This window comes from Colius striatus, chromosome Z, assembly GCF_028858725.1.
Source record: "Colius striatus isolate bColStr4 chromosome Z, bColStr4.1.hap1, whole genome shotgun sequence".
NCBI classification, from domain to species: Eukaryota; Metazoa; Chordata; class Aves; order Coliiformes; family Coliidae; genus Colius; species Colius striatus.
This window is the reverse complement of record NC_084790.1, coordinates 62,891,437-62,904,153: the sequence shown is the minus strand read 5'-3', so window position 1 is coordinate 62,904,153 and position 12,717 is coordinate 62,891,437. Positions and strand designations below refer to the sequence as shown.

The following is a 12,717-nucleotide window of genomic DNA, read 5'->3' as shown; positions in this document are numbered from 1 at the left end:
TAAATTGTAAATATGTTATCTAAAAGCAAAAATAACATAAGAACAGGAAAAACCTACTTGTACTGGAAAATAAGACTTTTTCTTTTCCTTTTATATTTCATTTTGAAATGTGACAGGATTGTTGAAATGCTTCTTCAGCAGAAGTATTAAAGATATGTCTTTGAAGAGTTGCTTTCAGCTACAAATGCAGCAAGTAGGTTATAATAGGATACTCGTATCACTTTCCAGCCAGTGTTAGACTGAAAAGTGCAAGATGTGTCTAAAAATGTCCTTCTGCTTTCTTAAGTGATATTAACATTTTGTGTACTTCAAGAAGTATTTGTCAGTATTACGTTGTGATGAATAAAAAAAGATCCCATAATCTTCAGGTGAATTCCAAAAGCCTACCTATATGTATGCCTCATAGTAGTTCACTGTGGTGAAAAAAAAATCGTTGAAAAAAAACACAACAAATCAAAAAAACACAGAGATCTCACTTGCAAAAGAGACTATGAAAGGTAAAAGTGATCTAGATACAAGTTTTCCTACTCTTGGACAGGTCTAGGAATTTCTTACCTCCCCACACCTCTTGGTTTTCTTTTTCCTTACTCCTAAATTACTGTTTGCAATTTTAAAAAAATCTCTTTATAATGAAATTTTACATTTTCAGGCAACACTGAGCAGCTGTACGTAACAGATAAGAGATTAAAAAGTCCTACAGGAAAACAAGCCTTCAGGGGCCCGTTTCATCTGTTTTTAGGGTGATCAGGGATAATGGTACCTCTACATGACCAACCCACAAACAGTTCATTTACAGAATACAATTAGAAGTGCTTGAGTTTAAGAGTCTGTTGATCCTGGATATTCAGTTTGACATCAATCTTTTATTGAAAATGAAGGACAGGCACCACTTGCAAACTATCAGGTCCTTAAAAAGTAAATGAAATAAAGTCAGAAATCCTCAACTACGAAAAATTTTCAAATTCTGACCATGGAGTTTGACACTACCATTCTAATTATTAAACTTCCACCTCCTTTTTAAATACATGGACTTTGATTTCAGATACAGAGTAGACTGAACAATAATAATTTATAATTATTATCTCCATAAGAAAGCAAGGTAACTTCAATCCTCGGTATTTTCTTAGACACAGTGTCTTCAATATAATAACCCTGGACACATTTTGATGGGAGACAAACAACTCTACCAGGTACAGATCACTCTTCTCAAAAGCTACAGTCACAAAATAATTTAGCATGGAAAGAACTTCTGAGGGTTGCCCCATACAAACACCTTCGAGAATTATTTCAATCTCAAATCTGACACTTTCCTTCAGAAATAAAATCAGCAATTTCAAAGTCACTTCATGCTAATACCAGCGAGTTCTTTTCTAGCATCAGTTAGACCACACAACAGAGAACTTCACAAGGATTGTAACACGTAAGAGAACACATTTTCCTTGGGACAATTCTGTTCCCTAAATTCTTAACAAATTACTAACCTTCAAAAAATCCAGGTGTTTTGTTATTTAGCAGAGTAGTCCACATGTGCACCAAAGAAGTAATGTGCACAATACATTTTTTTCTTTCCACTGGTAAAAAAAAAATTCAAGATGAGCCATCCACATAAACATATAGGACTGGTCTACTGTAAGAAATTTCTTGACAGGTTTCCTCACTGGAAGCTCACTACAGGGAGATACTAGGCAGTGCATGCTTGAGAGATTCTTAACAAAGCAGCCTGGTACTGAGGTTGAGGAAACTGGGTTTAATCTGAAGTATATATAAATAGCCACTGTTTTCAACTTGTTATTAATCCATCCAAATACGCAGTCAGAACAACTGTTCTTTATCCACAGCACATAGAAACAAACTCCAAACAATCCACTATACTACTTAATATTTATAAATTCCATTTTATAAATGCCAAAATGAATAAAAAAGAGTAGTTACTTAAAGCAAAAGCTAGACAAAATGTCCAATTTGTCATACGTGACAAAGTATTTGTGCAGAGAATTGGTTATGCTCTCTTCAGCTACTAAGAACTTTTAAAAAAATCATGATAAACCACAACATTTTCTTCAAAGATGATAAAACCAGAGCAGAAGTAAAACTCATTACTGCTCACCTGATGATGTGACATCCTGCAGCAACATCCAACCTGCAACCTGTTCAAAGACTTCTCATAAACTTCATTCACCTAGGCACCTGCCTCACCTCCCAGTCATACCCCTGACATATTTCTGGTTTCCTTTTTTATTGCACCTTCTGTTGTTATACTTTCTAGACAATGAAACCATCAGACAAGTATTACATTCAAATGGAACAGTCACCTGCTTTTAGATAGGCCCTGGGAGCTAAATACTCTAGATGAAAGAGGTGGAGAGGAGCTGAGGCTGGGCTGAGAGACTGTAGGAGAAAGATATGAATCCTCTCACTACTGCAGGAGGGAGAATAGACAGGTAAAACATTACTTTGCATTTTACAATATTATCAGATTATTTTACTAGTTCCTGCCATGGGCTAGAACTACTATTTTTGTTTTTCTTAAAAAGTGTGTTTTCACTTCTGATGACTGTTGGTACACTTCTCTCAGAAGTTACTGAGATTAGAGGCAAGAATTACCGGATCTGCTAGTATGCACCTTGCAAATGAATTCTCAGAGGACTTTTTAACGTTGGGCTGTCAGGTACCTGGAGAGGTCTCTACTCCTAGCATCTGCCCTGAGTATGCTCAGCCAGAGGGTTGGACTGGACAGCTCAGGGCTTCAAACAGATGGAGCATGAAACACCCAAAGATGGAGACAGTGCACTCTCCCCAGACCCTTTCTCCACTGCTGTGCCATCCTCCTGGGGAAAAGGCTTATCCTTAATGCTATGTTTCAGCTGTGCTGCAGAGAGGAGCCTCGCTGCATCTCTTCCATTCCCAGGGTGCTGTTGGGTGCCTCCAAAGCTGTTGCTCCTCCTGGCTGAACCAGCTGTGTTCCTGCAGCCTTTCCTTCCAGGGTGAGGTCTCTAGGCTTATCATCTCTGTGGCTTCCCCTCACCTACCACCAACTTGTCAGTGTTGTTCCTGTGTTGGGGACCCAAAGCAGAGGCAGTACCCAGACAGGGTCTGACAAGCACCAAAGCAGAGGGGCAATCCTTGTCCTCCCCCAGCTTTTGGGCCATGTCCTGTTCACCCCACCACAGGCACTGCTGTCTCTCATTGCTACCCAAGCACACAGGTAGCTCCAGCATCTTGCTGCCCACAAGCACCCCAGAACTGCCCTCACCCAGGGCTGCACATGGCTTCCATCCTTCCTCCAGGTCACTGGTGGAGATGCTGAACAGGACAGGCATCATACAGACCCTGCAGGATCTTGTTTAATTACCGGCTTCTGTGCAGCATCTCAGCCAACAAACACCACCCTGTGAGCCCAACACCACACCAGGTCTTCACCTGCCAACATGTCTTCTCTCCCAGACCGTAAGGTCACACCAGATACAAGAATATTAGGTGAGGCAGTGCTGAAAGCCTGGCTAGAGCACAGATAGGTGGCCTCTCCTCTCCTCTCCTCTCCTCTCCTCTCCTCTCCTCTCCTCTCCTCTCCTCTCCTCTCCTCTCCTCTCCTCTCCTCGATTCTGTTGCAGAAGGCAGTCAGGTGAATCAGGCATGATTAACCCTCGATAAATCCCTGCCAACCCTCTATAGTCAATGTTTTCTCTCTAGTGATTTAACTTGGGACTGATGGAAGGCTAGATGGCATGTGGTTTCTCAGGTCAGCTTTGCTGTATTTTGAAGGCATTTGCCTTTCTATAGTTGTTGAGTATCTCCTCCTCTTCTCCTTGAGCCCGGTCACTCAGTGCAGAGACCTGGCAGATCTTGCTGGTGACAACAAAGGTGGTGAGGACCTGCCTTATCTGTGTCTGCTGCTGCTACTGCTGTTGTCACCTTCTCTATCTGTAGTGATCCTGACAGAGATATCACTGAACATAAAGGAAGCAGTGACCAGCAAACTAGTTACTCTACTTCACCCCAGACTGTGCTGTGCTTCACTGCAAATACGACTTTGCCTTCACGCTGTTTTGTTCTGCACAGATTCCTAGGCCATGGGACAAACTCAACCAACTAATTTTGAGAGGAGTCTGTGGGTAGCTCCCACTCATCACCAGCAAACACACTACTTGCCACTGCATTGCCTTCATCTAAAAGTGCAGCAAGAAGTTCTCCTGAGAACATTGTTTCTGCTTGCCAGCAGAAAAGATAAATAGAGTTTTACCCATGGAAGAAAATCCTCTAATAGCACGAATGAGCAATGGTCTATGAACAGTGTATGCACAGTGTGCTGCACAAGAACCAGAGTACCATTCGATACAAGAAGTTATCCCTGACACCCTCCTGGATGGCTGGTATCCTGGCACACTAAAGTTCCCAATGAGGATGGAGGCCTGTGACATAGACTTCTTCAGATTTTTCAGGAAAAGTTTCATCTAGCTCCTTACTCTGGTTTCCTGGGTTCTGCTGGGATAGAATTAACTCTCACAAAAAGTTGGGAAAGGGGCACAACCAGGACAGCTGACCCAAACTAGCCAAGGGGAAGTTGGAAGTATGTTTCCATACTACAGGAAATTTTGCTCACTCTATCAGCTGGGGAAGCTGGCTGGGGAGGAGGGATCACTGCTCAGGACTAGGATGGGCACTGGTTCCAGATGGTGAGCAATTGGATTGTGCATTACTTACTCTCTATGTTCTTTGATAATATTATTATTTCTTCTTGTGCTGTTCTGTTAAACTGCCCACGAATTTGCCCACCTTTGTCTTCTAATTCTCCAACTCACTGGGGATGATGGACACTGGGCACTGAGTAAGCAGACACATGGTGCTTAGTCATCATCTGGTTTTAAACTACGACACCTGGTCAGTAGTCTGTGACACATTCCACCACAGTGTCACACTTAGTGATCTCTCCTCTGACCCTGACCTACAAGCTCTTAACCATACCTGAGCTCCACATATTGGTGCTTCTCTTTCACATGGAGAGCAGTCCCTTTCTGCTCTTCCCTGCCTGTCTCTCCTGAAGGGCTCATCTCCACTCCCAAATGTTGCAGCACACCAGACACACAAACTGTCCCACCATACAACAGGTACTTCAGCAATGCTACAGCTCAATGACTGCATGCTGAGTGCTAGTTCCTCTTGCTCAACTCCCTGACCATCTGTGGATATGCACACAGCCTGGAGGTGAGCATTCTTTTGTCCCCTTTTAACATGCCTGAGCTCTCCCTTGTTCTCCCAGTCCTGCACTTTTGCTTTCTGCTCTTGCTCTACTATATTCTCACTGAACTCTGGGCTGTAATCTCTCACATCACTCCTAGTTTAAAAGTCTCCTCAGCAGGCTTGCCAGCCTCTTGGCAAAGATGATCTTGCCACAATAAATGAGGAAGAGAAAATGACAGCTGGTTTCTTAAATTCACAAATATGGAACTCAAAAAGGAATCTAAGTTTTGTTCAAGGCCCTCTAATCTGTTCCACAACAAGTCACTCTGAAAACCAGCTCCTCACTCACTAGGTGACAGCTACTGTACATACAGTGCTTCTTAACCACATAACACATGTAACTATGGCTCAACTCTGATGCAGGGTAGCTGATTTCTCCTTGTCAATCTTTTGTATATAGTCCATCTGATTTTCACTCTCCAGGATAGGACAAATGATCTGGTTCACAGCTATAATTTCACTGATGGCCCAGCAAAATAAAAACGTTTTATTTCGTGTGTTTGTACATTTCTCACTTGTCATTTTGTTCCCGAGCTACTGTAAATACCCTGTGGGAAAATTCAGTTCAAAAGCAATAAGAAAAACCTATTATCTTTGAACAATAAAGAAAAAAAGTGCTGTAATGGGAGCCTGTACAGCAGACTAAACATTTAGCTCTACTTTTACTAAACTAGAACACTATACTGTGGATCTCTGGTTTAAATGGGTTGAAAAAGCCACATAATTTAGAGGCCATAAGTACAACTGACACACAAGATCTTAGTAGAAAGAAGCCCAACATTCTTTTTCATGGGCAGAAATTGAATGTGATCCAAAATGTGATCTGTTGCTTTCAATGGCAAAACTTATATGAATTTGAGCAGGAGAATTGCACTCAGGTTTCTATTCCCAGAGTTACACAAGCAGATGAAAGAGGGCAACAGTAGAAAAGGCTTCATTTCCAAAGCAATAGCTGTACTTTAGTCCCTCACTATGTGACCCCTTTACTCAAAGTGTAATCAGGGTCAGTATACTATAAACAAAGATAACAGCTTTTCAGGTTGAGATTGTTTAAATGCAGCCACATGTGTGATCTAGCCAATGTTATCTCTTGCAAATCCTTTCTGTCTCAAATAATCTTTCCTTCCTCAGTTCTTGCCAGTAAAACAACTCCCTTTCTTATCACTCGAGGACCAATATCAAAACAAGCTAGGTAAAATTTTTAAAACCTGCTTTAATAAAGAAATAAGGCTACAGATTATACTTTGGGAATTAACAATTAAAGAAATATAACAAAAAAAAACCCCTTTTATTACTTGTTACTTTTTCATTGATTAAATATGAAACATCTGGATCAGCAATTTCTATAATCTTGTGAAGAAAAAGAAAAGTGAAAAATTCAGATATAGGTAGAGAGTACCCAGTAAGAAGGATGCAGAAAAGTAACATAGTTATTTTCACTACCATCCACAACGTGCAAGTACTAAACCAGAACTTTTTCATTTGACAGAAAATCTACAGCAAGCTTTAATAACGGGGGAATTAGTTCTTCAAAATGCAGAATTTTCCTGTTCCTGAACAACAAAAGCACTTATCTAAATGGCTTTACAAGACATTCAGATCAGACTCTTTATTCAAAATGAACACACATCCTACCCCAAAACTAGTCTGCCTTTTCTTTTGAACAAGTCTTAATCTGTAAGTTTGTCACATAGACTAAACCCTAGAGATTGCTCTAAATAAGTGATATTCTAAGTTTTCAAGGAGGTGAAGGACTACCGACATCATCTCTCACCTATCCAAAACTTGTCTGCAGAGTAGTGGCCTCTCCCCTAAGACACTCTACACTTTCACTCCTCATTCAGGAGTGAAAGAAAGCAAGCCTGGGCAGTTTCCAAATGATAAACAACACTGACCAAAACTTAATTGAAAAGGCACAGAAATCATCTGAGACACCAGAACTCATTAAGGGAAGAACTGTGAGCAAAAAAATACACATGCAGAGCATCTCTTGTGCCATTCTCCTACTTCAACACTGAGACCCAAAAGTTTTCCTCAGATCAGTGACAAGCTTCAAAAAGTAAACTGTGCAAGACAAACAGAAGTTACTACAAGAAAAACAGAATCAGAGAGGCAAGGCTGGGGGGAGGTCAGAATGCTCAGTGCCAAAAGGATTTAAACTTCACACTTTTTTTTGTAGAAGGAGGGCAAGAGAGAAGGAAAAGAAAGGTGATGGTGGTGGGAAATATCTTAAAGATTAGTATGTTCTGGCATTGCTTTGGAAAATGATCCTAAGTGAGTTATTCCTAGTAAAATGAAATTTCAGAAATCCTATGCTCTCTTATTAAAAAAAAACTGTATAAATAAACAAAAATTAATAGCTACCCATTCACACACACACATACACACAAAAGGTACTTTAAAAATGATCCTGACGAATTAAGAAAACCCAAGTAAACAAACAAGAAATAATTCAGAATCCACCATTTCCATCTGTCCTGCAATACATGGAATTTAGTAGTTAACTGTAAATGCAAATCCACTAGTATAAATACATCACTTCAGTACTGCTTTAGAGACAATAACAAGAAGTTGATCATCCATTCAGAAAGATTCTTGGCATGTAAAGGAAAATCAATGATTAATACAGACTTTGAATTCTAGCCAAACACTTGCGACACAATTTTCATTCAAGGTTTTGCCTGGAGTACAAACTCATCTCCGCTGTAAGACACAAGAACCACTTTGTTTAAAATAGAAAGTCAACAAGCCCTACCAAAAAAAAAAAAAAAAAAAAAAAAAGCAAACAATCCTCTACTGCACTGTGCTTTTCTTCTGATGAGTTCTGGTGATAGAACCCTGATCTGGGAATTAAATTTACGGCCCTTACTACAAAGAGAAGTTAGTGTACTTAAAAAAAAACAAACTTCAAACACCTAAATTGTAGTATTTTAATCTACAGCATGGTACAGATGAATGCAATGTTCCTTCTCTTCCCCCTCCATAAGTGAATATTGTTACTTTCTCTGATGCTTTCTTGTTGCCATGGCATCCTTTCTACCGTAGGTCGGTTCACCCTTATGTTATTTCCCCGAATGATATTCAACCAGTGGGCATCTTCCCTCCAGCTAAAAAGCTTGTAAATCTATGTTTCTTTTAGAAATAATACATCTGATATGTGGAATAAGGCACATCACTCCAGACCTCAAGAGAGTTAGCTTTCAGTAGCACATAACATTGTTTCTGAACACATGTGGACTGAGGCTATACTTGGACAGCCATCCAAAGTCTTTCTATGTGTGTTCAGCACCGAGCACTAGGGTTCTGCTCCCAAGGAAAGGGACCGTGAAGCATTATAATAAATAGCACTCTCTTCTTCTACTTGAATGCTCAACTTGTTCGCTCAATTTCCGTGTGTATCTTGCCAAGATGTTCATTTTCCTGACATATACTAAACTATGCCGCGGCAAGCATCTTCAGCAACATGTCTGTCCCTCCACCTCAGAGACTCCCGACATACCATCTAGCTGGCTAAAGGCAGACCCGCCACCAGGACAACACGTTTCCACGCAGAAAACCTCTGCTTCCCAAGTGCATCTTTCCCGGGTATCTGCCTTCGAGCCTTTCCCCTTGCGACAGCTGCCGCTCTGCTCTCGGCCACTCACGGCACGCACAAGTCTCAAGCCGCTACTCCCCAGCCGGGCGGGCAGTCTGTGCCGCCGTGCCCAGCGGCCGGCGCACCCGCGCCACGACCGCGGCGGGGCAAGACCGGCACCTGCCACGGCCGCGTAGCCGCGCACGGGCAGCGGCGGGCATTCCTCCTCCCGAAGCGCAACAGGTTTTCCTCCGGCCACCCCCACCCAGCGCCCGGCTTCAGGCGGCGCTCGGACGGAGGGGTCCGCTCCCTCTCTCGCTCCCGGCCGCGGGCACTCACCGGCGGCGCGGGCGCGGGCGGTCCGCCGCGCTTGGCGGAACCGCGCCGGGAGCTCAGCCGCCGCCAGGACTCGGCCAACCTCCCGCGGCCGCCGCCCGCTGCGCCCTCGGCCGCACAGCCCCGCTCCGCCGCCCCGGGGCTCCGCCGCCGCTGCCCCATAGCCCCGGCACCGGACCTGCCGCCGCCGCTCCGACCGTAGTTTTAACGACGCTGAAGAGGCACGGAGGGGGAGAGGGGAGGGGAGGGGAGTTGGGGCGGGCTGGGGCGGAGCGGAGCCGCCCGCCCCCGCGGGGGCCGCGGGACTGCCCATGGGAGCCCCAGTGCAGGGAGATGCGGACGCGGGGAGCGAGAGGCGCCCGGGGAGCAGCAGGGGTGATGAGGACACCTTCTGGGGCCGAGGATCGGGCAACCGTACGGCGCTCGGCGGCAATTAAAGCTCGTCACGACCCACAGTAAAATTAGAGTTGTCATCTTGGGCGAGAGACGAAGTTTGTGCCAGACGTGCGTTGGGAAACGGGCGCGGCAGGCGAACGGCTCAGGTAGCTTTACTGTGCTGAAACCGGCTGCAGCAGCAGCTCGCTTCTTCATCTTGCCAAAATCTTACCAGGAGGCCGCTTCTCATTAAATTGTGTTAGTAGTTGTATGGAACTAAAGTAGTAGTTTCCACGTAATAAAAAAACACGTTCCTTCTTCAAGTCTAACAGCACTTGCCCGAACACAGATAACTCACAAAATCCAGCGTTTTTCCCTACTGTTTACGCTTGGGAGGGTGTAAAATACCAAGCCAGAAGCAAAAGATGGCACGGTATATGTTGGTGGAGCACATCTATGACACAGCCTGCTTTTCTTTCTCCTTCTCCACAACAGCTATCTCTGGAATTAACAGGCTCTGTGCTAATACTGGAAAGGTCTCCTGTGGTCCTGGACAGTGTCCTGGATTCCATATGCCCTAGCCAGCACTTTATGAACACATACATTGGGTTCATCAGCTCTATGTGTTGAGTTCAGGGCACTGGTGTGGTGTCACAGTGAAAAAGCTACCTTTTCTTCGCCCTTCAGGCTCACTGCTGGTCTTTCTTCATGAGGTGAGAGGATGCTCAAGTCTCCACAGCTGAACTAACAAGATGGCTAGTCAGCATGTTAGTGCACGAGTTCAGGCAATAACATTACAAGGTAAATATTTCCTCTTGTTCTAAACAGCCACATTAAAAAAAAAAACAAAAAACAAAAAAAACACCTCTGGATAGATGCTTGGATTTTCAGGGGTTGCTAAAAATGCAGCAAGTGTTTCGCAGGCAATTCTGTTTACAATTTAGCTCTTCTTATGAAGATTTCATGGAAAAGTATTTTACTGAAAAAGTCAGATATATGCTCCTTTCCCAAGCGGCTGAACTTTCTATTTTAAAAAGATGATATGACATAATAATGAATAATATTATTCCAGTTATAGCCATAGTACTTAAAATAATTTGGGAAAGGATATCTTTTCCTCACAGTATATCTAATGCCATAACAATAAGCAAGAAAGATAGGTCAGAGTTTCCAGAGAACATATTAAATTCTCTATTCAATGTAAATTAGAAACTAATGACTAAAGATTTCATTATAGTATTAGGTAGTCTAATGCTCTCCACACCCCTAATCAGACTTCAGACTGATTAAATACCTTCCATTCAGTGGAGATAGACGTTATCTAGAGGGTCCTTTCCTATAACTATAGCAAGTTACTTCATTTGGGTGAACTATGCTCATGAGTGCTTTTAGCTTCATTTATTCCCCACTGAGGCACATCAGCATTTGGTCAGCCTTGCTGATTAAGTCAATTAGTTGTGTCATTTTTAATGATGTCTGTAGATAACTCCTCTGATGCCTGCTCTATCCACTAGTCATAACTATCAAATTTCCCAACTCCGGTGTTTTTCTTTAATTGTGCATTAGAGAAATCTAATGATTTTCAGATCCCACAAAAAATTCTAAGCAAGTTTTTAAAAACTCAGGTTAGATAAAAGCTGGAAGACATGGTCTTAAAGAGTTCTCTTGGGAGGGTGGAGAATAAGAATCTCAAAGGAATTCACGGACACACTATAAAAATATTTGTGTTAGTTCTCCATCCATAGCCTTGTTTAATGTATCTGGAACATGAAGTTTGGTGCCTTCACCTGTTTAGTTACACAGACAGTATTATACTACTTGTTCAGCTTGCAGTACCATATGAAATGCAGCAGGAAAATGAGCAAACATTCTTACAGGCTATGAGCTTCAAACTATGAGCAGAATAAAATCATAGCCAAGAGCAATTTAAGCTTCTGTAAGTCTATACACAGCACCAGTCATTTCAGTGACTTCAGGTTAGATTTTGGGAAACACAACTCATGTTTGATATGATATGAAAGTACTGTTTCTTCTCAGATGACAAGGATGAAATGAAAATACAGAAAACGGCTTCCTTCTTCCTAGGTCCATAAGTCATCAGAACCTGTTGATCTAAGTGCCAGTCACCTTTTGTATAAATCACTTTAACAGTAAGTTTCAACTTTTTGCATGATCTGACAGGATTTAATGCAACATATATGTTTAATGACAATCTACACACAAGTAGTTTCTAAATTTTTTTTTATGTACACCATATATTTATTCTTCATACATTTGTTCACATCACTGTTGTGGCTTTAATCAGGCATACTGTATGCCTGGGAAGAAAGTATTTTCAGCCTGAGCAGAGAGGGACGTGACTGCATGTTATATATACAGTGGACTGATACCCCTATTTCAGCCTTTCCCAATCCACCTACATGTTTGTTCTTCACAGTAATTCATAAATCTGTTGGAGTATTTATCAAGAATTGGAGGAAGGCATGTCGGTTGGTGGTTACAGGGCTCCATTTGCCTGGTTTAAATCTTTTAGCCTAGCAAAGTCCAAGACCCATCAAACTGTTTGAGGCTTAAAGTTTAAATTACTTAAAGGCTTGGAAGCAGTCATTTAAGGCTGATGAGATGTTCTCATTTCACTTTGCCTTGGCAAGACAGAAGCTATAGAGTAATTTGTGTTGGAAGGCACCACTGGAGATTACCTGGTCCAACTCTATGCTTAAAGAATGTCCACTTAGATCAGCTCACTCAGGACATTCTCCAGTCAGATCTTGAAAAACCTCAGTGCTGAAGATTTTGTAGCTTCTCTGGGAAGAAGCTTTTCCTTACTGATAATTGGACGTTCTCATGTTTCCCCTTGTGTGTGTTTCCACTTCTCACTTCACCACAGGACGAGAGAAAATGGCCTCAAGTTGCACCAGGGGAGGTTCAGGCTGGATAGGAGGAGGAATTTCTTTACTGAAAGGGTTGTCAGGCATTGGAACGGGCTGCTCAGGGAGATAGTGGAGTCACCATCCCTAGAGGTGTTTAAGAGACAAGTGGATGCTGCACTTAGGGAAATGGTCTAGTGGTTGATAGGGCTGGGACAAAGGCTGGACTCAGTGACGTTAAAGGTCTCTTCCACCTGAAACAACTCTATGATTCCATATGCTTTCAAGGACAATGTAGGTCCCTCTCCTGTACACCTTCCCATTCAA

General features: G+C 42.6%; 1 protein-coding gene across 1 annotated transcript in view; it reads right to left on the bottom strand.

The window, feature by feature from the left end:
• The window catches only part of TRPM3 (transient receptor potential cation channel subfamily M member 3), a 399,584-nt gene extending 390,274 nt beyond the window's left edge, over window positions 1-9,310 (bottom strand). The window contains exon 1 of the mRNA XM_062019433.1: window positions 9,152-9,310. Coding sequence (XP_061875417.1) covers window positions 9,152-9,310 — 159 coding nt within the window. The remainder of the gene's footprint in view (window positions 1-9,151) is intronic.
• Between the last annotated feature and the right edge of the window lie 3,407 nt (window positions 9,311-12,717).